This window comes from Xyrauchen texanus, chromosome 7, assembly GCF_025860055.1.
Source record: "Xyrauchen texanus isolate HMW12.3.18 chromosome 7, RBS_HiC_50CHRs, whole genome shotgun sequence".
Classification (NCBI taxonomy): Eukaryota; Metazoa; Chordata; class Actinopteri; order Cypriniformes; family Catostomidae; genus Xyrauchen; species Xyrauchen texanus.
In genome coordinates, this window is record NC_068282.1 from 21,846,146 (window position 1) to 21,871,009 (window position 24,864).

Consider the following 24,864-nt stretch of genomic DNA (forward strand, 5'->3'; position numbering starts at 1 on the left):
GGCGGGATATGCAAATTCTGTCTGCCAATTTCTCATTGGCCTTTTCTTAAGTTCAGAGGTACGCGAGGCTCTCAAGAAAGACCCCTTGTGTCACTACATTCGACACAACATCGAGTGACAGAAGGGGAACCCTGGCTGACGACTTTGATTTTGATCCAGGGCAATAAGTCAATGATGAGCTTATCAAACTGTGTTCCAACGTTTTCAGAATTGCTTAAGCTTTATCTGTTAATTTGACAAGACCAAGTGAGCAATTGCCAGACTATTATTATCATGTGGAGTCCAAATTTTCAAATGAATACTGGAACTGTTTTGGATTAGAGTGATCTATGTACATTCGCTAAACACCATGGCTTCAGAGCAATTAAATTGCATACATTTAGAAATCCTGTTTGTATTTTGATGTTACACTCTGTTTAGCAAGGCCTTGCTATGATCCTTTAATATGAGATGCTGTGAGTACATTTTCCCATGGATGCAGTGCATTAAATCATTTCCCAAAAAAGTCAGATGGCCAAGAGGTCGGTAAACTGTTTTCATCTGGCATTAATTGCGTGCTGTAAATTTTGATGGGCAATTTTTGTGAATTATGCCCAATATATAATAAGCCTAATTTACATTGAAAGGAGGTGTGATTGTGTGGAAAGGAAGGACAATGACTTAATTTAAATATTCAAGATGCTAGATTAAACTAAATTGTGGTGGTTAGTGAATAAGATGAGTGGTTTGAGCTAAAATACCACAGCTGTTTAGTGAATTTTCCCCAGAAGGTTTTAATCACTGAAAATGTTCCATTCAATTGGTCGCATGACAAGATCGGTCACATGACACTCTGCCAATGCCAATGGCATTTTCATGATGAGTTGAATATAAAGCATCAGAGTGACATTTCAGAAGTGCAGGCAAAAAGTGTGAAGTGTGAACACTATTATCAGAATTATAACTGTATTTTAATTATTTTTTTAATACTGTACTGTAATATTACACTGTACTATAATATTAACAGTCACAGGTAAATACAGCTTTTGTGTCTGAATCTTACATTGCACCTTTTGTTTTATACATTTTTCAGATGTACTGCATGCATCCAGACTGTGTCATTCAGTTAGAAAAAGAGAAGTGCATGGAAAGGATGGCAATGGATGATTCCAGTAGTGAACCTGAATTAGGTATGGAATATATATGCATTTATGTCCATGTGTCTGTGTATGTGTGTTCCAGCATTACAGGAAAAACTATTTTGTGTGTTTTTGTCATGTGTTTGTGGTCTTAATCATGTGTAGGACTACAAGTTCATTGCAAAATCCAAAGTTGCTATTTTCTAGCCATAAATGTTATCAATGTTCAGCTGTAAATTGGAGCAAAATAAATATTTAAGGACAGCTTTTTTTTCTTTTTTACTCAGCTAAATATATTGTGCTTGCAAATGTTCTCAGATATTTAGATTTTATATTTAGAAATGTTTAATATGTGAAAATTAGTATGTTATTTACTTTTTTAAAGATTTTGGATTTCACAAGACTCAAACCAATCTGAAATAAATGGGTAACAGAATTAAACTGAACATGGTCTGATTAAGCTGGGGAATATGACACTGTGATGGCTTGCAAGAAGTGGGAGGAGGAACGTAAGCACAAAGCTCCTCCCAGTTGTTTGACACCAGCGCTGTCTGGATGTGGCATTCACCATAATCCTTTGGACAGTCACAATCACAACTAGTAATTAAATGTTGACAGTTTGATTTGACAAAAGGATTTGTCCTTAGGGAATGGGTTCGTGCGTTATAATGAAACTAGAACTGCCCACAGAGAGACAAGAAATTGTAGTGCGTGCTTTGCAATTTTTAGGCTCTGATCTGAAACATGGGAAAGCTGAAGGGAACACTGAGATGTATTTGAAAGCAAATAAATACAACAAATTTACAAGGTTGCTGGAAACTTTCAGTGGTTTGTGTGGGCTACAAATATAAAGTCTATATGGATCTCTTAATCTTTATCCCATTATGTTGCTTAATTTACTTAAATCTGGTTTTAGTTGTTCAAAATAATCATCGGCTCTTGATCATTGGCTCTTTTGCACATTATTCATAAATCAGCTCTCATGCTTTTCCAGTTATATGCATACAATCTGGAATGGAACACTGTATATCAGAAAGACTCCAGATTACAAGGACAAACAACTCTGTCTTTTATCTAATCATGCATCTGTGTTGAATTTACAAAATAAATTATAGCTGCTCTCTAGAGGGAAATCATAATCTGTCATTTAGCGTGAGTGTTGCAATGTATTCCACTGAGAGAATGTTTCACAAACCTCTTTGCATCCCCATAGTATTTGACTTGTTTATGTTCCCATAGATCTAGACAAAACATTTATATAATTTACTTTCATCTATATAAATACACCCCCCCCCCCCCCCCCCTTTAAGGAGTGACTATTATCTCACACTGGACTTTCATAATTATATTCTCTACAATACAACTACTGTATATATATTTTTTATATAATTTTTTTTATTTTTTTTTATTGTATGTTCATTCTTGTTCTATATTATTATTATTGTGTTGTGTAATTATGTGTATATTTGATATTTAAATTATGTTGTGTACATATGTTGTTTACTGTAAATTGGTATATGTCTCGTCACTGTCATGACTGCTAAGTTGCTCGGAACTGCACACAAGACTTTCATACACTGTTACACTTTTGTATATGGTCGTGTGACAATAAAGTGATTTGATTTGATTTTTGATTTGATTTGACTCCTGGCACTCCTAAACTTAAAAAAATTATAATAATTATAAAAGAAAATAAGTTCATGGTAGGAGAAGGACATCATAGAACTGGCAGTCCAAGAAAACACAGGGGAAATTGACCAGACGGCCAAGGTGGAGCGAACGGGGAGTCCGAAGACCGATGTGAACCAAGAGACCAAGGAGACCAGGGCTGATCAGGCGAATAGGCCGGAGACCAAGGCAGATCAGGCAGTTGGCCAGAAGACAAAGGCTGATCAGGTGGACAGCCCGGAGACCAAGGAGGCCAGGGTAGTGGTTCCTGGAAGGGAGTTAGATCTGGCGGTTTGGAGGCGGCTCCAGGAAGGGAGCTGGCGGAGGGTCGGGAGGCGACTTCAGGAAGGGAACTGGAGGAGGGTCGGGAGACCAGGACGGGAACTGGCGAAGGGTCAAGAACTGGCGGTGGGTTTGGTGGCGGAGCAGCAGGAGACGGAGCCGCAGGAGGCAAAGGCCCAGGGGATGGGCCACTGAAAATAGGGACTTCGAGGGAAGAGGTACCAGAAGTGGAGGCTCAGCAGATGGAGTACAGAACAGCTGGGGACTCTGAGGTCAAGGCACTAGGGGACTCTGAGAGCTCAGATGCCAGAGTAGCTGAGGATTCGAGGGTCAGAGCCATGGAGGGCTTGGGATCAGGACGGGCTCATCGATGGCCACATTTGTCAGGAGCATTGGGAGTGACTGGGAAACGACCTCCATGGTCGGGAGTGCTGGTTCTGGGACTGTTGAGGCTTCAGACGCTGGCTCGTTGACCGTGGCAGGCTTCGGGCACTGGCTGGTTGACCGTGGCAGGCTTCGGATGCTGGCAGCGGCACAGGGTTCCCACCATACCCCACAGTGTAATGGGAGAATGTGAGCCTCAACGCATAGTCAATGAATTCAACTAACGAAAGATCACATCTATCTCCTGGCAGACATGACTTCACTGGCTTGTTAAGTCTGAACCGATCACAGTCCTTGAATTCAGTATCTCCCCATTTGAGAACCTGGGTGATACCACAGAAAACTGATTGGTATACTGCTTGATAGTTCCCTCTCCCTGCTTGAGATCAAACAGATGAAAAGCCTCTAGATCCATGATATAGTTCTTTTGTTCTTTAACATCTGAAGGAACGAGGCATGAGGAGGATCTAAGTGCATGCTTTTATTCATAAAACTCAGAAAACTAAACACACGTAACTCAAAACAACAGAAGAACAAAACAAACATCCATACATGTTTAACAACTGACCAAGACAGAGAGAACACCAGGGCAATATATACACAGACAAGGGAAACACATGACAAAGGCATCCAATGACAAGACTTCTCTAATAACAAGATAACAAGACTATTAAAAAGGAACCAATAACAAAACAGAACTGATAACAAGTTAACAAGACAATAAACCAATGAGAACAAGACACATGAACATGAGGAATAGTAAATACAGGCTATCACAAGACAAGACAAGGAAAACACGGAACTACAAACAAAAAGTCTTAAATACACTTAGTGACCTCTAGTAGCTGCTAGGGCAAATGTCCAAAGTGTAACAATATGTAGTATATTTGAACAGTTATCTTCCAGCTTACATAAAACACATTTGGTTTTATGCTCTTTTGGATATTTGTTTGGCACTGCCCACACAGAGAAACTTATACTGATATAAAACCAAAAGTGATAGACAGATAAAGAGTGTTTGACAGTTGTCTGTCTTTAATGGCACGACAGCCTGTGACAACTATTGAGTGATACATGTCAGTTTGCTTTAAAGTGAAAGGACACAAAAAGCTCTGGAATGGAAAATTCCATCCTAATTATTCCAATATGCTCAAAGAAAATGTTGAACACTGTTATGCTTGAGTGCAGTTTTCAAAAAACTTAATTCTAGACTGTGATAATTCAAGGGACAAGACATGTAAGTGCTTTGCTTGAGATGCAGAGTGTTTCAAACACGCTCACTTGGCCTTTTGTTATTACAGCTGTGTGACATTTACACATACCACCAAGAAGCGAATGTGTACTTTACGCTGTTTGAATTTATGTATGTAATTTGGAGTGTACACTTGGGCAATTTATTAGTTTGCCGCAAGACAGAAAGCTTACAATAATGCAAGTATACATAAGGAATACTACACAAAAGTCCCATATTCTGTAAATAACTATAAAGTAACTAGAGAAACTAAATTGTTAGTTTTTAATTTTTTCTGACGTCTTTGCAAGAATGTCAAGTGGACATTATGAAAGCATTGTACAAATATTCTAAGAGTTGATAGTGCTATGTAACTGAGAGCTGTGAAAGAGCAATGCAAACAGATGTTGCAATGCATTGCCCATTTAAATCAAGATGAGCACAGTTTTTCAGCTCTTGCACTTTTTACAATGTCTCTTAATCCTTGATAGAGACCATAAGATGCTTTAGCAGCACATGGTTAGTTTACTGTGACAGTCTTTCTACCCCTGAATAGATTACTAGAGGTATTTCTGAAGAGTAATGCAGAAATGAAAATAGATAAAGGGATAAATAAATAGGCTAAGATGTTTTGCATACTCATATACATGCACACAAACACAATCACAGCACAGAGCAATAGTGTAATCATGGGATCAGCACATAATGTGATTGTTGTATTTGTAGATAGAGGGAGACAGAGAGAAGGAGAATAAAAAAACTACCAAAGATTGGATTATTAGATAAAACAACTGTATTCTTACATTAGTTCCGGAGAAACAGTGTTCATAAAGTGCTGCTATTTTGTATATCAGCACTGAGAATCTTCACTGTTTTTGTACCACTCCGCTTGTCTGTGTTTGTGGCATTCCAGATGCATTCCATATGGCTCATGTCCGGGCGTTAGAGCTTCACTGAACACCAGTGTCAAGCATTGCAGAAAGCACCACAGAGGTAGCCTATTATTTTACGAGATTGCCAGGCAAGAAAGCTGCAGGTGTGTGCAATAACCATTGAAAACGTGAATTTGTAGAAGAGAAAAAAGTCCTGACAATTACTTTGATGTATTAATTTATGAAAGTCGGATTTGTTTACATCAGGCTCTTAGGATGCCATTGGTTCAATTAAATTAGTTAAAAGTAGAGGTCAACCAATAGGGGATTTTGCCAATACTAGTAAATAAGGAGGAGGAAAAGTCTGATAACAGAATAATCAGCCCATATAGTATATAAAAACTGATTTATAAAAATATATATATTTTTTTAATGTGTAGGGTGCATCTCAATCAGCTCCCTTTGTCATGAATCAGTATATCGTGAACACCAAATTCGGGTACTGGTAAGGGTGTTAATCCACGGAACATTGGGACACTTTTGACGCTATCGTCTGCAACACAATAATAAACCTGTGCATTGAAGCTCCATTGCTGTAAAAATGACACTATCGTTCATTTTCTTTTAAGATATTAAAATGTACAGTATTATTATTAAAGGTAAATTACATTAAATAAAGAAATACAAATATAAAGGAGTATATTTTAAACCTACTTTTATCTACTCTAATATTTAAAAGATTGTTCCCCTTTTCCTGGTCATTATGGATGAAAGTTATTACAGAAACATCTCTTTTAAAGGGAAAATAAGACTTTGATTTCATATATTTACTCTTGTGCTCGTCTTCTAATGCTCTTAGAGACTTCAAAAGACATGACGACGTTTCCAGTTAAGGGACACCTTGAGCAACGATGCTCCCTGGTTTTACCAGTACAAATGGGATTTTTGGGGATTTTGCGATTGAGATTGAACCTTTAAAATGACCGACTCCCTGATCAATGCCCTGACTACTGAACTAGGGAGCTGATTGAGACTCACTCATAGTCTTTCCTTACTACGGTGGGCACAGACACAGAGATTACAAAAGTCCAAAATGAATAAAATCCCAGATGTAGTTTGTTCAACCAAAATCCCAATGATAATCAGCAAAAAATTAAGATTTGGTGATTTCACCAAGATTCACCAGATTAGGTTTAATGAAGAATAAGGTTTATTCACTAGATATGAAGTTGAGACAATTTATGAGCTGATTGGGGAGGTTTCCATATATTCACAATTTTCTTTGCATGACATTGTTTTAGAACACTTGATTATCTAATAAAAATAAAAAAGTATGCATTGAACTGAGGATACAAAATGGATGAATGATGAATGATTTAGAGAAATCAAATGCCCATGAGGTGTCAGTGATAATTTGTATTTCAATGAACTGTGTACACCATGTTACAATGCTAGAGGGAAACGTAACGTGGCACTGGGCTCAATGCTAACACTGATGCCTCAGTGATGAAAGAGAGTCATGTGGATGACCGTTAAATCTGTGCATTGCTCTTTGAAACGCAACAGTTTAGCTTTGGCTTTGTTTGGAGCTATTTTTACTTGCAGAGCAATAACTGGCAATGTTTTGCCTAAAATAACATTTTAAGTTGCTTGATATTAATTTATTGTTTATATAATTGTTTTATAAAAGCAATGCACATTCACAATTAAACTGTTGGTCTGAAAACCTGCATGTCTGTGATTACCTGTGGATGAATCACAGCCTTGCTGTGCATATTGCAGTTCAATGCAATATGACCTGCTCAAAAATGAACAAAATTAAAAATGTCCTTAAAAACAGACTTCAGAGGCACTGTTTGATAATACATGCACACAAAAATCCTGTGACATTGCTTTTATTGAATGCGTACAGTATGTTTCTTTATGGGAAGCATCATTTGTGCTGATTTTCACTGTATCATAAGAATGGCTTTCAAGTAGCACATCTAAATATATCTTAAACTAGGCTGTTCAATTCTCAGGTGAAACAAATACCCCAATAAAAACTGGTTCAGAGGCAAAGTCTAACAATCACAGAACTGCCATCAGAAATCAGTTTAAGTTTCAGCCTCAGATGTCTACAGACCACGTCTGGCTACATAAGATAAAATCTGACTAAATAAATTAATTTATTTAAAAATTAAACAGTCTATTTAAGTGGTTTTTAGTGTATTGTTAAATGGTAAAGCATGGATTAAATGTTATGATACTTTGTTTTTTCATTCTCCAGTCTGTCGATGGATGTGGGACAACCTAACCTGCTGGCAGCCAGCCAGAATTGGTCAGGTGGTCTGGATGCCCTGCCCTGAGCTGTTTGATGTCATGAGTGAAGAAAATTATGGTGAGGACTAGTTAGTGTTGCTTGTTAAGAAAATAAATGAAATTGTGAGGCATATTGAGGAAAGGTGTTCTATTACTTTTCTCATTGATCAGATTAATAATGTATTCCTGTTGGACAATAAACAGTCAAAAGGATCTAATTTACCTACATTGAAGAAGAGAATATCTTGGGGGTGGGGTCATCACTTGGGTCAGTAAACCACCAGAACATTGATGCAAACATCTCTTATGACTCCTACACACTACACAACTTTCAAAGACGTCAGATCTTGGTACCGTTCATATTACACATCTGTCTGGCTTGTCATGGATGTCATAGCGTTTCCAAATTACACAAGGAATCGGCGATAGGGGTGAACACATTACAAAACATGTCACTATTGACAAATCCCCGGGGACTCTGCATGGACTCCAAATTACATTTCACAACAGAGTACACACGAGAAGTGATACGAGATACAAAACAAATGCATGATTATGCATTTTAGAATATGATGTGTATGTTTTTAATAGCCTAATGGCATCATATATTTTATTGGTTACAATATTAAAAAGTAACTCCTACTGAAAAATCTACATATTTGCTTACCTGACTATCCAAAAGAATATGCCTTTTCTCTTCAACATTTCTCTTTCTTCACCTGGTTGTGGTATAGTTCAGAGGAAACATCAATTAGTCATTGGTGCTCTTGCCAATGTTCCACAAATCTTCTGTCCAATGAGACTTTCTTGATACCACAGCCATGCTAGTTGATGTTATGTTGCAGGTACATCAGGACTCCTCCCACTGAAACTTCCCGTGCCCTGTTTCTTGCTCATTAGCAAGTCACAGTTGTATTCAGTCAAAACATATTTCATATTGCGCGATTTGGAATCGCAGACTGGTCCAGATATTTATCGTCCTAGATATCTCGCTGACATCGGCAATACGTTGTTGCTTCTCTCAAATCGTGTATTTGATCATTCATACATTGCGATCATCGCTCATGGGAGCGAGCTCTGATTTGCCTATGATTTCAGGCTTTTGTCGGCGATCTCCACAAAACTGTCGGCGAGCGAAAATCGGGCTTAAAATCGTGTAGTGTAAACTCGGCATTACTTTTTTTCTTTTTTTTTTCTTCAGAAAATTTAAAAAGGAAAGTTTTAATTGAAAATATTTGTTTTTGAATCGTATTTACTATTATTTATTAATTAATTTGTATGCTCTTGTCTTCATAGACTTTGGAAAGGTGAGTCGTAACTGCACTGAGGATGGCTGGTCAGAGATGTTCCCTCACTATTTTGATGTTTGCCCTTTTAATGACAATGGAACAAGTCCAGTAAGTACTGTATCTGTCACCTTTTCTTTTTCTCTTCATTTTCCTTCTATTTCTTCTTTTTCTCTGTCTCCTCTAAAATATCCAAAGACATGGGAATTCATTATAGAGAAGTGGTCTTTAGAAATTGGAGACTAAAATCAAAATATTAAATTTGATTTTTGTAGAATATACATATTGTTGTTGTAATGGTGCATGTTACTGGATATTATAAATAAACTGTATAGTATACTTTATAAACTGACCTGTATATCTGGAAAGAGAATTTCACGATTTTTCACGTTACTTAAGTTTGTGAATGGGAGCTGAGTAATATTGCATTAACTTGTGAACTTGTGTTTACTCTCTTGTTGAGCAGGACATGTACTATGTTTCAGTGAAGGCTCTGTATACTGTGGGCTACAGCACCTCTCTGGTGTCTCTCACCACTGCCATGGTCATTCTCTGCAGGTTCAGGTAAGAGGTCATCCTGTATGCTCAGAACGGGGTCATGAAACATCATCTACCCCATCAGAGGTGAAAAAAGAACTGGGTCATATTTGACTTAGTAAGGTGTTTAGAAAAATTTGTTTTAGCACATATTGTCATTTACTTTTCAAAAATACTCTTTTCAAAAATAATCTTAATTGATGACCATCAGTAGAATTTCTGAATATTTGTAAATTGTATTTTGTAATATGGCATTGGACTAACACAGTAATATACAGACAAAATGTACTTATATTAACCACAAAAAATGAAATTTAAAACACTCTTTTAAATGTATGAATGTCATTGCATAGTACATCAAATCAAGTGTCATCTTTTTTAATTAACAATTGACAGCCATAAAGTGTTCATTCTGAACAATAAAACCTATTGTCCTATAATTTAATAGCATTTTATAGTTTAAAACAAACTTATTTTAGAGAAATATTTAGCTTGAACAATTATCTTATTCTTGCTTTCTTTCAAAATAAATGTAGTTTGTTATGACATATATATATATATATATTCTGTATATTATGTTTCAATTTTATTTTTATTGGCTTTGTCCTCAGGAAGCTGCATTGCACCAGGAATTTCATTCACATGAACCTGTTTGTGTCCTTCATCCTGAGGGCCATTTCAGTCTTCATCAAGGACGGTATTCTATATGCAGAGGAGGACAGCAGCCATTGCTTTATACACACAGTGAGTCTTTGTCACTCTCCCCTTCAAATCACACACAAACACACCGACAGTCATGGTGATGAGCCCATTAACATCGCATTTTGCCCATGTTATTACTTGGAGGAAGGAATTAGTCTCAGAATTACACGTTTGTGTTGATGTTATGTGCTTTAATTTGCCTCAGATAATGAGGCCTATGTATTCACCTCGCAGTTGCTTTTTCCTTAGGCCAACAAGCTAAATGTGCTTTGGATTTTACCATGTACAACAGTATAATTCTCCAGGGGGTTTTATTTTTAAGTGAGGATATTTTAGCTGAAAAATTTTAAGAAAATTGCACTTTAGGTCTTAATCAAAGAAATAGTTGTTTAATATATGTTGTTCATTGTGCAGGTGGAGTGCAAGACGATGATGGTGTTTTTCCATTATTTTGTTTTGTCAAACTACTTTTGGCTGTTCATCGAGGGCTTGTATCTCTTTACTCTGCTCGTTGAGACATTCTTTCCTGAGAAAAGATATTTCTACTGGTACACCATTATTGGATGGGGTAAGACACAAACACACACAAGCAAGATATACACACTTCTGCACACATACAGTACTATTAAAAAGTAATAAATAGAGGAGATCGGGAAGAGGGCCAATACGTTCTCCTGACAATGTACAGTAAGGACTAAAATTACTGTGTATGTTTTATATATTTATTTGATTTTTCACTGATTTTCTATTCAGGTACTCCAACAATATGTGTGGCTGTCTGGGCTGTGCTAAGAGCACATTTTGATAACATTGGGTAAGTTTTATACACATTATCTTTAACTAATATCCTTATTTGAAAAGAATACATTTATTTGCTAAACAAATGCTTTAAATGAAAAACAGGTCAAATAGGTTACATTTCTGACATTTTATGTGAGTACAAATGACTTTGCCTGCAGGTGCTGGGACATCAGTGACAATGCTGCCATCTGGTGGGTAATCAAGGGTCCTGTTCTTGCTTCCATCATGGTAAGGATATCTAAAAATGTATCTCCATTACTCAATAAAGCATGCATTGTTTACTTTATTTTTCATATATTGTATTTTTATATAATGAAAACTGTTTTTTCTTCTCTTAGATCAACTTTATACTCTTCATTGGCATCATTATAATCCTGGTGCAGAAGCTGCAGTCTCCAGATATTGGAGGAAATGAGTCCAGCATTTATTTGTTAGTCTTATACATAATTTATACAAAATGTTTCATATATTTCCATTCTTATAATGAATGATGCTAAATTCAGATGTGGAGTCTTATTAATATGATATAATTGGTGTGTTGTGTGATTGACAGGCGTCTGGCCCGCTCCACTCTTCTCCTCATCCCGCTATTTGGTATCCACTATACTGTGTTTGCTTTCACACCAGAAGATGTCAGCAAGAGAGAAAGGCTTGTGTTTGAACTTGGCCTTGGCTCTTTTCAGGTACATAAGCCCCATTTTTTATTTTAGAAAAAATATTTAAAAAGATATTTAATCATTTCATGTTTTGATTTCATGTTTTAAATCAAACAAATCTTTATTCTTTTATCAAATTGTTTATTATGTTTCCAGGAGTGTTGGTTATTGATGTTTTTGAGACGTTACAGACAATAGCATGATTCACTCTGACCCTTGCTCCCTAGTTAGAGGATGATTTAACCTCTAGTGAGCTGTCTGTCTGCACTGGTCTTAGAACAGTTCTAAATGCATCTTATTGTCATTGTGACTCCATAGAAAGCCTTAGAAAGCAACATTTTTCACTCATTGATTCTCAATGTGATAATACAGTAAATATTTCTAAGGAAAGAATGTGCTAAAGTACACATTAGTGTACATTGTGTTTAGCAGTGTGGCGTTTGGCTATAAATTGCTTAAATTTAAAAAATTGAATATCGGATGATATTAGAGACTCTAATATTTTGACTCAAATACGTTTCAATGTTAAAATTAAAAACTTATTTAGGTTTCTTACCAGATTTATATTGGTTGGTGTTTCGCCCAAAGACAAACTCCTCTGTGATTGGCACAATGTTGTTTTGTCACATGACAAAGTTTAACCTTTTACTGACAGCCCAGAATCTTATGAAGTGAGATTAGTTCGTTTCAATCCATATAAATTATGTGTTGCATATAGTGAAGCCAAAATACAATTTCCACATATGTGTACACGGGGGTCTCATGAGGTTAATGATGATAATTTCTAGTATTGCATAACCAAACATCTGTGAACTTCAAAGATTGTTTTATTTGATTTATTTATCTAATGTTCTCTGTTCTTTTAAGGGTTTTGTAGTAGCTGTTCTGTACTGCTTTCTCAATGGAGAGGTAAGTGCCATTGGAATAATAATAAAAAATTATAATTTTAATGATTTTTACAAAAATTAAGTAGACATTAAAAGTGAACCATGCTCCCCATGCTATTTTTTTTTTTTTTTGTTATCGCAGACATAAGATTACATTTTAAATAATATAAAGATTTGGCAGAGCAAATCATATTACTACCATACAAACAAAAGTAATTACCTTTGTACAATATTTACAATACTACTATTTAAAAAATACTGTGTCAGTAGTACTACAAAATACTGCAGTATATTGAGGCTTGAGTACCCTGATATCATGCAGCACTATATGAACTAAAGAAATGTATTTATTAGTTCCAAAACTCTCCAGCTTGTGATGGAAATAACCTTTTCTCTAGCGACGCTCTTTCTCATTGCAGTCCTCTTTACACTGGCCTTTGATGTAAATTATTAAACATACTGCTTTAAAATTCATGCTTATCCATGACTAGCATGGATAGAGATGCGCAGATCTCCTCCTGTAGGATCCAATCAGCTTAATAACCATCTTAAGTTTCTCCCCAAAGGTGCAGTCAGAAATCAAAAGGAAATGGCGCAGCTGGACTGTGAACCGGTACTTTGCTGTGGATATGAAGCACAGACATCCGTCACTGGCCAGTAGTGGTGTGAATGGGGGCACCCAACTCTCCATCCTCAGCAAGAGCAGCTCACAGATCCGCATGTCCAGCCTTCAGGCTGAAACACAAGCCACATGAGTGTGCAGAAGAATAGACTGAAAGCCAAAATCCTCAGAACTAGATCTACATAATTATATCAACATCCGAGTCCCGTTTCTTTTTTCGAGACTGAACTATATGTTAGTCAATCCTCCATAGACGACAAGCTTTGGATATGGAAATCTGAGGATCTCCCAACCAATTGTCTATTGTTCGCCAAGCAAAGATGGATACTTCTGAAATGGACTTGTGGATGAAACTTATTTCATCTGATTCTGTGTAGGAAGGGAATTATATATCAAGAGGCTGCATTGAACAATAGTATTTAGGATGTGTTTTCTATTCAGAAAACTGAGGCTCAGCTAAAGGAGAACAAGGTGGAAATAATTTGTAAATATAAGCACCACATCAGTCTCTGTGCTGTTTCTTTTTGTCTTATATCTTATTTGTGTCTCCTCTATGCTAATAAAGCTTCAAGATTCTCAATGTGATACATTGTTTCATCTTCGAAGATGCAGTTGGAGAGGATGACACAGTTTTCTTTAAAGCTGGTGTCCCAGTAAAGGAAAATGTGACAAAAAAGCTTTTGTCTGTGAAGGAAAACAAACTACGTATTTTCCACAATGGCTTAATTAATCGCTGATTCTGATACTCAGACTTGTCTCAGTCATTTAATATGTGAATATGTTATCTTAATGCTGTATATCTTGATTTTAGGACTAAACTGCTGGAAAATTAAGTTTAAAGACAAATGATGGCACACATATGGTACATTTATCCTTGAAATATCTGAGTGGATCAATCTTGGGCACTACAGTTTCATGTGACATATTTTCTGAATCTTGATAGCCTTTAAAGTGAAGCTTGATTTCAATATCTTTCTGTATTCAGAAGATCTGAATTAAAAAAAAAAAAAAGTTTTATATTTCTCTGCCTTTGTTAGGTTAGGTTTGATTGTTATCTTGTGGGATCTGTTAAGCAAAATTAACATTTGATACCTCATTAAAAAAAACAAAGAGTAACTTGTTAACTTGTTTTCATGAGTGGAATCCTCTTATGCTTTAAATGTGGATTACATGTGCTTCTAGATCTTTAAACAGCCACTAGTACAAAAAATGTCAATTTTAAAATAATGCAACAAAACTTATGCCACAATACTTGGCATAATAATGTACAATATAAGTGGATAACATGGAATTCATATTTTTGTCACATGCATGTTTATTGACTTTTAGAATGACTATTAGCCTTAGTGCTGTGAATTTACAATAATTGTGAATTTTAACAAAGCCAATAATTGAATTTAAACAGATTCAACTAAGCTAAATTTCATGATTGTACATAACAGTTTTGAAAATGTTCGGATTGCTGTTCTGAGTCATAATCTTTTATTTTTGGCTCATTTTGTAATTTAATGTCATAAAAGAATCATCTCTAGTATAATATTTCAACATCAAGCATTTGCAAATAGAGCACTTTTAGATTCCAAAGATGATGATGATTATTATTATTATTATTTTGGATATTTAACTCCATAAGACGTCATTTTCTGTACTAGTTTGCAAAAGATGTAATGTCTTTGCAACTGATGTCACTGAGTATACAGTATACTGAAGATGTTTGTTTTTGTTTTTTTTCTTCAAGTGCCTTTTTGTACAAAAGAGAGAATTGTTTGGTTTTGATCTAAATTAACTGCAACACAACAGCATCCCTCTGTGAAAGTGCTTTTTATTATGCTTCATTAAGCCAAGAGGCCTTTAGAGAATTACATTTTTTTTTGGCAATGCCTTCGATTTCTTTCAGTAATGCTAAAACTAAATTGTATGTTTCTTTCATCTGTAACTTGATATTAAAACAATGTCCAAAATTAGCAAAGCTGACAGTGAGAATTTGGTAATAATTAGCTTTTTTTCTGTATATCTTGTTTTACATTAGACAAAATCTATACAGTATATAATGAAAATGATGAAACGTTCTTTTTTTCAAAACTTATTTTAGAAACTGTTAACAAATATATTCTCCATTTGTAAAGCATTGTGACAATAGTGCTTGAACGGATCTATCACAAAACAAACGCCTTGTTTTTCAAACGGTAACTGCAAAATGTAAAAGGCACACAAGGACACATATATAATGTAGATTGCATGTTTTACAAGATCAGTATTTATTTATATGTAAAATTATACTGTATTATAGATTTTTTGAGTAATTGCATTATCAACCAATTGCATTTGAAAAATATCAACAAACTTTAAGTGGAATGATTAAGCTTAGTGTTTACAATTATTAATACAAATGTGATAGGGTCAACCCTAGTCTGATATACTGTGTGATCTATGTAGGACCATTTTCAATTTGTATGTTTCTCTCTAGTTTTTGAAAGGTTTTTTCAAAGATGTAAAATTACTTTTATTCGAAAATATGCAATTTTGGCATATGACAAACAATTATTATGTTTTACTAATAAGTGCTGAATATATCCTTTATTTTCTATTTAAATATCATCAGTTACGTAACAGATCTGATACATCTGTAAAATCCATCTATTTCTAATTCTTGTTTACATCAATGACACCATTAGTGTGTGTGTGTCAGCATAACAATCTGCTAAGTGTTGTCATGTAAAAGTAAACAAGCTTGTGGATACTGCAAAGAAAAAAATACATATCCTTTTTAGTTTAGATGTCAAAATATCACAAAAACTAAAAAGTGCGCATTTGTGACCGTTTTCAAGGTCGTGCACTGAAGTTGTAATTTTGTCATTTGAATGCATTATAAGTGATAATGCTTAAATGTGTTTTAATCCTCTTGAACGATGCATGTATTTCCTGTGATTTTGTGGGCACTTAAGCATAAAAAGTGGGTGGCTTATATGTTGATGTACAGCAATATTTTGTTTTTCCTCCCAAGCGAAAATACATCATACAAATACACTATCAAACCAAAATGTCAAAAAATAAAGTGAGATTTCTAGTCTTAATCATATGGGTCCAACAAGCATGTGCACTTTCTTGAAACATCATCACAATTTGTTTTTTTAATAAACATCAATGTACATCCTGTTAATTATGACAGTACTTTTTGTACAATAGGTTGTCTAAAAAAATCAATAAATTACACAGTTTTCTCTAACATAAAAAAATATATATAACACTAAACTTGCAATGTTGGACATGTCATCTTTAATACCACTCATTCAAAGCAGTGGGATTGCAGTGCTGTTACAGATTTATACATGTCTACAGTATATAGAAACATGCCCAATCCTTACCAAGAAAACATTTTATACCTCTTACAACAATGAACAGAGAATATTGCTCTTACCTTTTATCAAATGCAATCACCGCTGCAGACATCCTTAGTTAGAATGTAAATAAATACAAGCTGATGGGAAATTATGTAAACACTGTCAGCTTACAACGGGTAAGGTGATGAAAATGTGAGGGGTTTTATATTTTACATTAAAGTTGATTAACATGTTTTGTTTTTCTTGTATGTTTAAAATGTGTGAAAATGTATTATAACTAATACATGTAGAATAAACTATGGATTTAGATGTAATATATAGAAAATGTCTTTAATGGGAATTTACTAGGGGTACAATTTCACTTCATGTACATTTGGAACATGTAAGTGTTTTGTCTTTTTTTATTATTCTGGCACATCAACCACAGCAAAATACAAATATAGTGTTTAGAATACTAATATTACAGTTTGTGGGACTTGTAATGACAGTAGAATAATTTGAATGTTTAAGACAATGTTAAAATATTTTTTCTTTCATTTATAGTGAATCTTTTTGTACATTATGGAATATTGATTTTGAAACACCATTAAATTATTTTGTGAAGCAAGTGAAGCTGAAACTGTCAAATATAACCCATAAAGACACACAATACCAGCAATCAAAATGTTAATAGGCAGACTATAAGTTATCAATGTACCTTTAATATATATATATATATATATATATATATATATATATATATATATATATATATATATATATATATATATATATATATACTGTATCTTTCCTACATCATGGAAAAACAAACTAACAAGTCCACCCACTTTGCTCACAGCTGAAATGAAATGAAATGATGCACAAGTTGCAGTTTTTGTTACAGTTACCCTTAAAGGGCATAAAAGTGCCTTTACCAGTGCATATAGTAATTTTTGCACACTTATAAGTACCATAACAATTTTCATGTCACAAAGCACACAAAAACATTTACTTTGCACATCCAAACTTCAACAACACTGATACACATCTGATAACTGATTACGTTAAGGCATGTTGGTGAATGTAACAACAACTCTTACAGTCAGGTGAACAAAGGTTGTTATATTAGAATGGGTATATGTAAGCTAAAACAAGACAATACACAGCACAATTCTAAAATAAACAGAAAATAAATACATAACTTTAGCGACAGGTCTGACATGATTGGGTGCTTTTAAATTTATGGTCCATACATTTATAATGCCTTTTTTTCTGTGTCTCCACAGCAAATGGTGCAAAAACATTTGAGGTTGTTCTTAGACAATAGAAATAACTCTTACATTTCAGAGGGGGGTTGGGGTGTGACAACCTCTATAATGTATGTATAATCTTTCAATTAAAATTTATTGTAATGATATAATTTCATATTTTTCTTGTTGTCTCCAGTCTCACAAAAAAAAAAAAATCTTTTTTTTTTCCCACAAAAACTATTAAGCATATCTATTACTGTAACACAATTTCAAACAATTGCTTTAGTTGCTTAGTCGGATTATAACTTGGTTTGTAAATCAAAATACTGTATGTAACAACACTGAAGTGCGTCTCCACAAAAACACAAATTATTTAACTGTTTGAATTATTATTTAAAAAAGAAAAAAATATAGCAATGAAACTACATTTATATTCAAAACACACCAAATAACAGATCACAAGTGTCTCATTTATAAACAAAGTACACCAGGCAGGCCTAAAATGTGAAATTTTCAGTACAGCAAGCATTTTTATAAAATATACTTAGCATTCATAAATAATTTTTAAAACCATCATAAGTACATTTCTACCAAACAATAAACTTTACAGTCTAGTACTCCAGAAGTGTGCACTGCAAATAAATATTAAAATTACAACATTTTCAAAAAACAACTATTCATCATCATAAATAACTTCATAGCTCGTAATTCATAAGATCTCTTTTAAATACAATTTATTTGTTTTTTAATTAATAAATGTTTTTAATTAATCCTATAAGACAATTAGTCTATATTAATTTATTTAATGTAATTAATAAAAAAGCCTGAAAATACCTGTTATTCAAGAAAGAATACTTTGTATGCCCTGTAGTCCTTTTACATTTCTGTATACAGTGTATCCGGAAAGTACTCACAGCGCTTTACTTTTTCACATTTTATTATGTTACAGCCTTATTCCAAAATTGATTAAATTAATTATTTTCCTAAAAATTCTACAAACAATACCAAATAATGACAACGTGAAATAAGTTTTTTGAAATCTTTGCAAATGTATAAAAAATAAACAATTAAAAAAAAATCACATGTACATAAGTATTCACAGCCTTTGCTCAATACTTTGTTGAAGCACCTTTGTCACCAATTACAGCCTCAAGTCTTTTTGTGTATGATGCTACAAGCTTGGAACACCTATTTTTGGGCAATTTCTCCCATTCTTCTTTGCAGGACCTCTCAAGCTCCATCAGGTTGGATGGGAAGCGTGCACAGCCATTTTCAGATCTCTCCAGAGATGTTCAATCGAGTTCAAGTCTGGGCTCTGGCTGGGCCACTCAAGGACATTCACAGAGTTGTCCCGTAGCCAATCCTTTGTTATCTTGGCTGTGTGCTTAGGGTTGTTGTCCTGTTGGAAGATGAACCTTCGCCCCAGTCTGAGGTCCAGAGGTCTCTGGAGCAGGTTTTCATCAAGGATGTCTCTGTACATTGCTGCATTCATCTTTCCCTCGATCCTGACTAGTCTCCCAGTTCCTGCTGCTGAAAAACATCCCCACAGCATGATGCTGCCACCACCATGCTTCACTGTAGGGATGGTATTGGCCAGGTGATGAGGTTTCCTCCAGACATGACGCTTGCCATTCAGCGGAAAGAGTTCAACCTTTGTTTCATCAGACCAGAGAATTTTGTTTCTCATGGTCTGAGAGTCCTTCAGGTGCCTTTTGACAGGCGGGCTGTCATGTGCCTTTTACTGAGGAGTGGCTTGCGTCTGGCCACTCTACCATACAGGCCTGATTGGTGGAGTGCTGCAGAGATGGTTGTTCTTCTGGAAGTTTCTTCTCTCTCCATACAGAAACGCTGGAGCTCTGTCAGAGTGACCATCGGGTTCTTGGTCACCTCCCTGACTAAGACCCTTCTCCTCTGATCGCTCAGTTTGGCCAAGCGGACAGCTCTAGGATGAGTCCTGGTGGTTCCAACTTCTTCCATTTACGGATGATGGAGGGCACTGTGCTCATTGGGACATTCAATGCAGCAGAAATTTTCTGTACCCTTCCTCAGATCTGTGCCTCGATACAATCCTATCTCAGAGGTCTACAGACAATTCCTTGGACTTCATGGCTTGGTTTGTGCTCTGACATGCACTGTTAACTGTGGGACCTTATATAGACTGATGTGTGCCTTTCCAAATCATGTACAATCAACTGAATTTACCACAGGTGCACTCCAATCAAGTTGTAGAAACATCTCAAGGATGATCAGTGGAAACAGGATGTGCCTGAGCTCAATTTTGAGTGTCATGGCAAAGGCTGTGAATACTTATGTACATGTTATTTTTTCGTGTTTTATTTTTAATAAATTTGCAAAGATTTCAAACAAACTTCTTTCACGTTGTCATTATGGGGGTATTGTTTGTAGAATTTTGAGGAAAATGATGAATTGAATCCTTTTGGAAACAATTTTGGAAAAAGTGAAGTGCTGTGAATACTTTCCAGATGCACTGTATTTTCAGGTCCAGTGCTCTGTACAACATGTTGCATTAAAGCACAATTTACAAAATACAAGTTTATGAATATGCAATTATGAATATGAAAATAGCTTTTTTGATTGTTTTCAATTAATTTTTGACAAACCAAAGTGAGGTCTTTGTTTATTAAGGCAAATAGCAGTGATCAACTTCTCTACCTCTATGTCTAAGCTTTCAAGCCAAGCAGTGACAAGTCTGAAATGATAACTTATTTGAACAAAAATTACAGAGCAATTTATTTTACATAGTTAAACGATGATCGCTATTTGCTAAACATTTTGTTTTAATATTGATCTGCAAATAGTGAGCACCAGTTATCCAACCTGAAATGAGGGGGGAACAGGGCAATGTGATTTTGTGCTTTTGTATTATGAATGAAAAGAGTATTTTTATCAGTATATGGTTGAAAGCTTATCTCAGTGAGATGTGGATTAAGCAGAATGTCTTTGATACTCCAGATAGTGTTAGCAACCAATGTATCACCATATCAAAATGTAAAATAGATTTATGCCTAGTTTCTTCTGATCTAGAGGTTTAATAGTATAAAAAGAGAGGGAGAGAAACAGCAAGTGAGAGTGAGAAATAGATTAAATGTAGAACTCCCTTGCTTTCAGACAGTCGACACACTGTTCTGGGACTCAATTAAGGGCAGCTCCTTGGGGCTGGATTTTTCTAAAACTGAAATTTGTGTGACTGTGCTGCTCTCAGTAAAGAGGGTTCGTCTCCTCTTACTGTATCTCAAATAACTTTGTGTCTGCCACTTCCATAGTCTCTTCTTTAGTTCTGCTTGTACCTGAAACACAAATATGTGTACTTCTTTAGAAAGCAGTATATGAAAAAATGCAAAATGCAAAACAATAAATAAAATAGCTCTTTGGCTAAACTTGATTCAGTCGTGGACAGTGGCTCCACGAGATTGAAATGAGATTACTTAACTCAAAATTACTATTTAATCTCAACACAAATGCTTTTTGTAGAAATAACCTAGTTGAATTGGGTAAAACCAACAAAATTAGACCTGTCAATTAAACTCAAACAAATCTCTTTTATTTCTTTAAGTACTAACTAGTGAAAGTGAAAGCTAGTGGCCCCTTCCAGGGTAGCCCCGTCCTGCGTGCATGTTGCACATGGTGCCCCAACCCTGTTCGCTCATCCCCCCACGCTCATGGCGACCCGAAGGCGGCAGCCCAGTCGAGTCTTCCACGTCAGACGCCGGGATGCTCTCCGATGCAGCGGCGAATGCATCATCCAACTCGGCGGGTCCGAGGGAGTAGTCACACTGGCCATGAGACGAGCCGCTCTCACCTCGAGCCCGGACGGAAGTAAATGAGCGTGCCGGGGGGGGCGGGTGGTTCTTGGGGATTTACCTGGCGAAACAGAGCCCGCTGCCATCCCCAAATTGCCTCCATCGCCAGCTGGGTCGTCCTCAATCCCGTGGGAAGGAGCGATGCGGGGGTTGGCTGGAGTGGCATTCCTTTTTAGGAAGGAAAGCCGCAACCGCAACGTTGCCATGGTTAAGTTCTTGCAGTGAGAACAAGAACCATCCACTAATGCCGCCTCAGTGTGATCACGGCCCAGACACACGAGGCAGCGTCTATGACTGTCAGGAGTGGAGAGAAATCAACCGCATTCAGAAACTACACCGATGCGGAAGGGCGTCTTTAAAAAGACATGTAATGAAAAGGACATTCAACGCCTGCTGTGTGTGCTCTTTTAGAGAAATTAAACCACTTTCTGAAGCACTGTCAAAGCACCTATGGGCAAAGCTGGACTGGTGTGCAGAGAAGGAGAACGCTCTGCAGAGGTGAGTGGAACAGAAGCTCGCCGATCACACAACCGCTTGACACACGTTTCCCTCCTTTTATACCCGTATGTACGTGGGAGGGACATGCAAATTCTGTCTTCCAATTTCTCATTGGCATTTTCTCCAGTTCAGGGACCGAGGCCTTCAAGAAAGACACCTAGTGTCGCTTCATTTGACACAACGTCGAGTGAGCGATAGATTGTGAATCCCCAAAACTCCAACTTAACAGAAACTCCTCTAAATCTCAACATAATAAAACATTAAATGCTGAAAAGTATCCGCCTTTATATATTAATCTTGCACAAAACACATAAAATAACACTTAATTTTAAAATCTACTCTCCCTATACTGTCCCTAGAAAATGTAAAGGAATAGTTCATCCAAATATGAAAATTATCTCATCATTCACTCACGCTTATGCCATCCTGGATGTGTATGACTTTCTTTCTTCAGCAGAACACAAATGAATTTAGAAGAATATCTCAGCTCTTTTGGTCCACACAATGCAAGTGAATGGGTTCCAACATTTTGAAGCTCTAAAAATCAGACAAATCAGCATTTAATCAATTTCTTCAGAAGCGATGTGATAGGTGTGGGTGAGAAATAGATCAATATGTAAGTACATTTTTACTATAAATTCTCCTCCCTGCTTAGTCAATCGACACTTTAACGTTCACATTCTTCTTCTTGTGTTTTTGGCAATTCACATTCTTCATGCGTAAGCCCCCTACTGGGCAGGAAGAAGAATTTCTATAAAAAATTGACATAAACTACATTTCCATCCAAGGATTTTTTGCGGAATAATTTTAGGTCGTCAAAATAAAGCTGATGGAAAAATTATCGCTAAAATGTCACAAATGTTGACATTATATTTTTTCTGTTTATCTCAAGCGCATAAACTCAATGACGATACATCAAATGTCGCGACACATTTTGATGATAAAATTGGCATTAACACAAAAATTTAGTGTCACATGACTGAGTTTGCCCCAATCGTTAGCCTGTGTTAAACATGATAACAGTATTGAAATCCAATTTATTATACGTGATTATGGATTGATCTTTATGGCATATAGAGCCGACCTGCAAATGTGACACTTCCAGGAGTGCCAACACAAATATCTCGTGCACGTTGAACAAATGAATGGCCACTGTTTGCAATGAATTTAATCGCAGTATCCATCCGTTAATTTAAGTTATTTAAAATGTTCAAAAGCTCGTTTTCTGAAAGTGAACTCAGCGTTGGAAAAATAGTTCTGATAGTTTATAGTCTTGAAAAAAGTGTAGAACATTCTAAGTAATTCAGATGACTTTATTCATCTACAGAACAGAGTAAAACTAATTTAAGTTTGAGAAAAGAAAAGGCATATATAGGTCTAAAAAGTTTTTTTTTTTTTTTTTTCCGTTTGGTAATTATTTTTTTTTATTTAATGCTTTTTGGTAATTAATTTAATACAGGGGACCTTGACATAATTTTTTCAAAAGTAGACTAGACAATAGTTTAATAGAATGAGGCTGTAAGTGTTAAAAAAAGAGTAAAAAAATTGTGTAAAATATTTTTTACATTCTTAATTTAAAACATCTTTATGCACAGAAATGATATGTTTTTTGTACTCTAGGCTAATTCCTTGACTGCCATCTTTTAAGTTGATCCAACGCTGAGTTCACTTTCAGAAAATGAGCTTCCGAACATTTTAAAACATTTAAATATTTTAAATCTAACTCTCTTTACCTTGGATTGCATTTAGGCTACTGCTTCTTCAGAAAATATAAATGTGCATTTTGAAGCTAAAATAAATTTGAGATGATAATCAAGTTCAGTTGGTCATTAAAAGTTGCTGTAGAAATATGCAGGACATAATGCAGTTGTGATGGTGATTCTTTTGATTAGATGATTGTTCAAAATATGAAATATCAGGAATGTATCATATTTAAACCCTGACATTGTTTTATTTTCTTTAATAGCTGTGCACACCGCATATACACATCCATTGATGGTCCTCATATTGAGACAGAAAGTTTCCCCCACTACTTGGTGCAGGTTGCCAGCTTGAACAGGGCCATGACGATCCACTTTTGGGTTGGAACTGGTGCCAACCAGTTCTAATTGCTTTTATTTGTGAAATTAAAATGATAGTAAATTGGCAAATTTTAATGAATTGTCTCAATACTCTCCCCATTTTACCAAAACTTAGGAGGAAAACAATTAGGGACATCTGGGAGGTGAAATATCGATAAACACACATTTCTGACTGGAAAAAGCTTCAGGGCAGATTTATTTTGCAAAGTGTTTTTTTTCGGTATGATGCACATCATTTTTTATCGATAAAAGGCCATTTGAATTTGTCAATAACAAAATAGCGTGAAAAGTGGATGGAAACTAGGCTATAGATATTGATCTTTTTCTCACCCACACCTATCTTATCACTTCTGAAGATATGGATTTAATCACTGGAGTCATATGGCTTACTTTGTTGCTGCCTTTATGTGCTTTTTGGAGCATGAAAATGTTGGCACCTATTCACTTGCATTGTACAGAAGATATAAAGAGCTGAGATATAAAAATCTTAATTTGTGTTCTGCAGAAGAAAGAAAGTCATACACATCTGGGATGTTACGAGGGTTAG

At 35.6% G+C, this 24,864-nt stretch overlaps 2 protein-coding genes across 2 annotated transcripts in view; one reads left to right on the forward strand and one right to left on the reverse strand.

Annotated features, from left to right (window-relative positions):
* LOC127646873 (pituitary adenylate cyclase-activating polypeptide type I receptor-like) overlaps nt 1-17,257 on the forward strand; it is a 39,047-nt gene extending 21,790 nt beyond the window's left edge. Inside the window, exons 3-14 of the mRNA XM_052130808.1 lie at nt 1,073-1,169; nt 7,825-7,935; nt 9,153-9,253; nt 9,609-9,706; nt 10,291-10,423; nt 10,796-10,949; nt 11,135-11,195; nt 11,341-11,410; nt 11,521-11,612; nt 11,736-11,865; nt 12,706-12,747; nt 13,292-17,257. Of these exons, the coding sequence (XP_051986768.1) occupies nt 1,073-1,169; nt 7,825-7,935; nt 9,153-9,253; nt 9,609-9,706; nt 10,291-10,423; nt 10,796-10,949; nt 11,135-11,195; nt 11,341-11,410; nt 11,521-11,612; nt 11,736-11,865; nt 12,706-12,747; nt 13,292-13,480 (1,278 nt within the window). The 3' untranslated portion in view covers nt 13,481-17,257. The remainder of the gene's footprint in view (nt 1-1,072; nt 1,170-7,824; nt 7,936-9,152; nt 9,254-9,608; nt 9,707-10,290; nt 10,424-10,795; nt 10,950-11,134; nt 11,196-11,340; nt 11,411-11,520; nt 11,613-11,735; nt 11,866-12,705; nt 12,748-13,291) is intronic.
* A 3,785-nt stretch (nt 17,258-21,042) lies between these two features.
* The window catches only part of LOC127646897 (vasoactive intestinal polypeptide receptor 1-like), a 109,254-nt gene continuing 105,432 nt past the window's right edge, over nt 21,043-24,864 (reverse strand). Inside the window, exon 13 of the mRNA XM_052130849.1 lies at nt 21,043-21,225. Within this exon, the coding sequence (XP_051986809.1) occupies nt 21,043-21,225 (183 nt within the window). The remainder of the gene's footprint in view (nt 21,226-24,864) is intronic.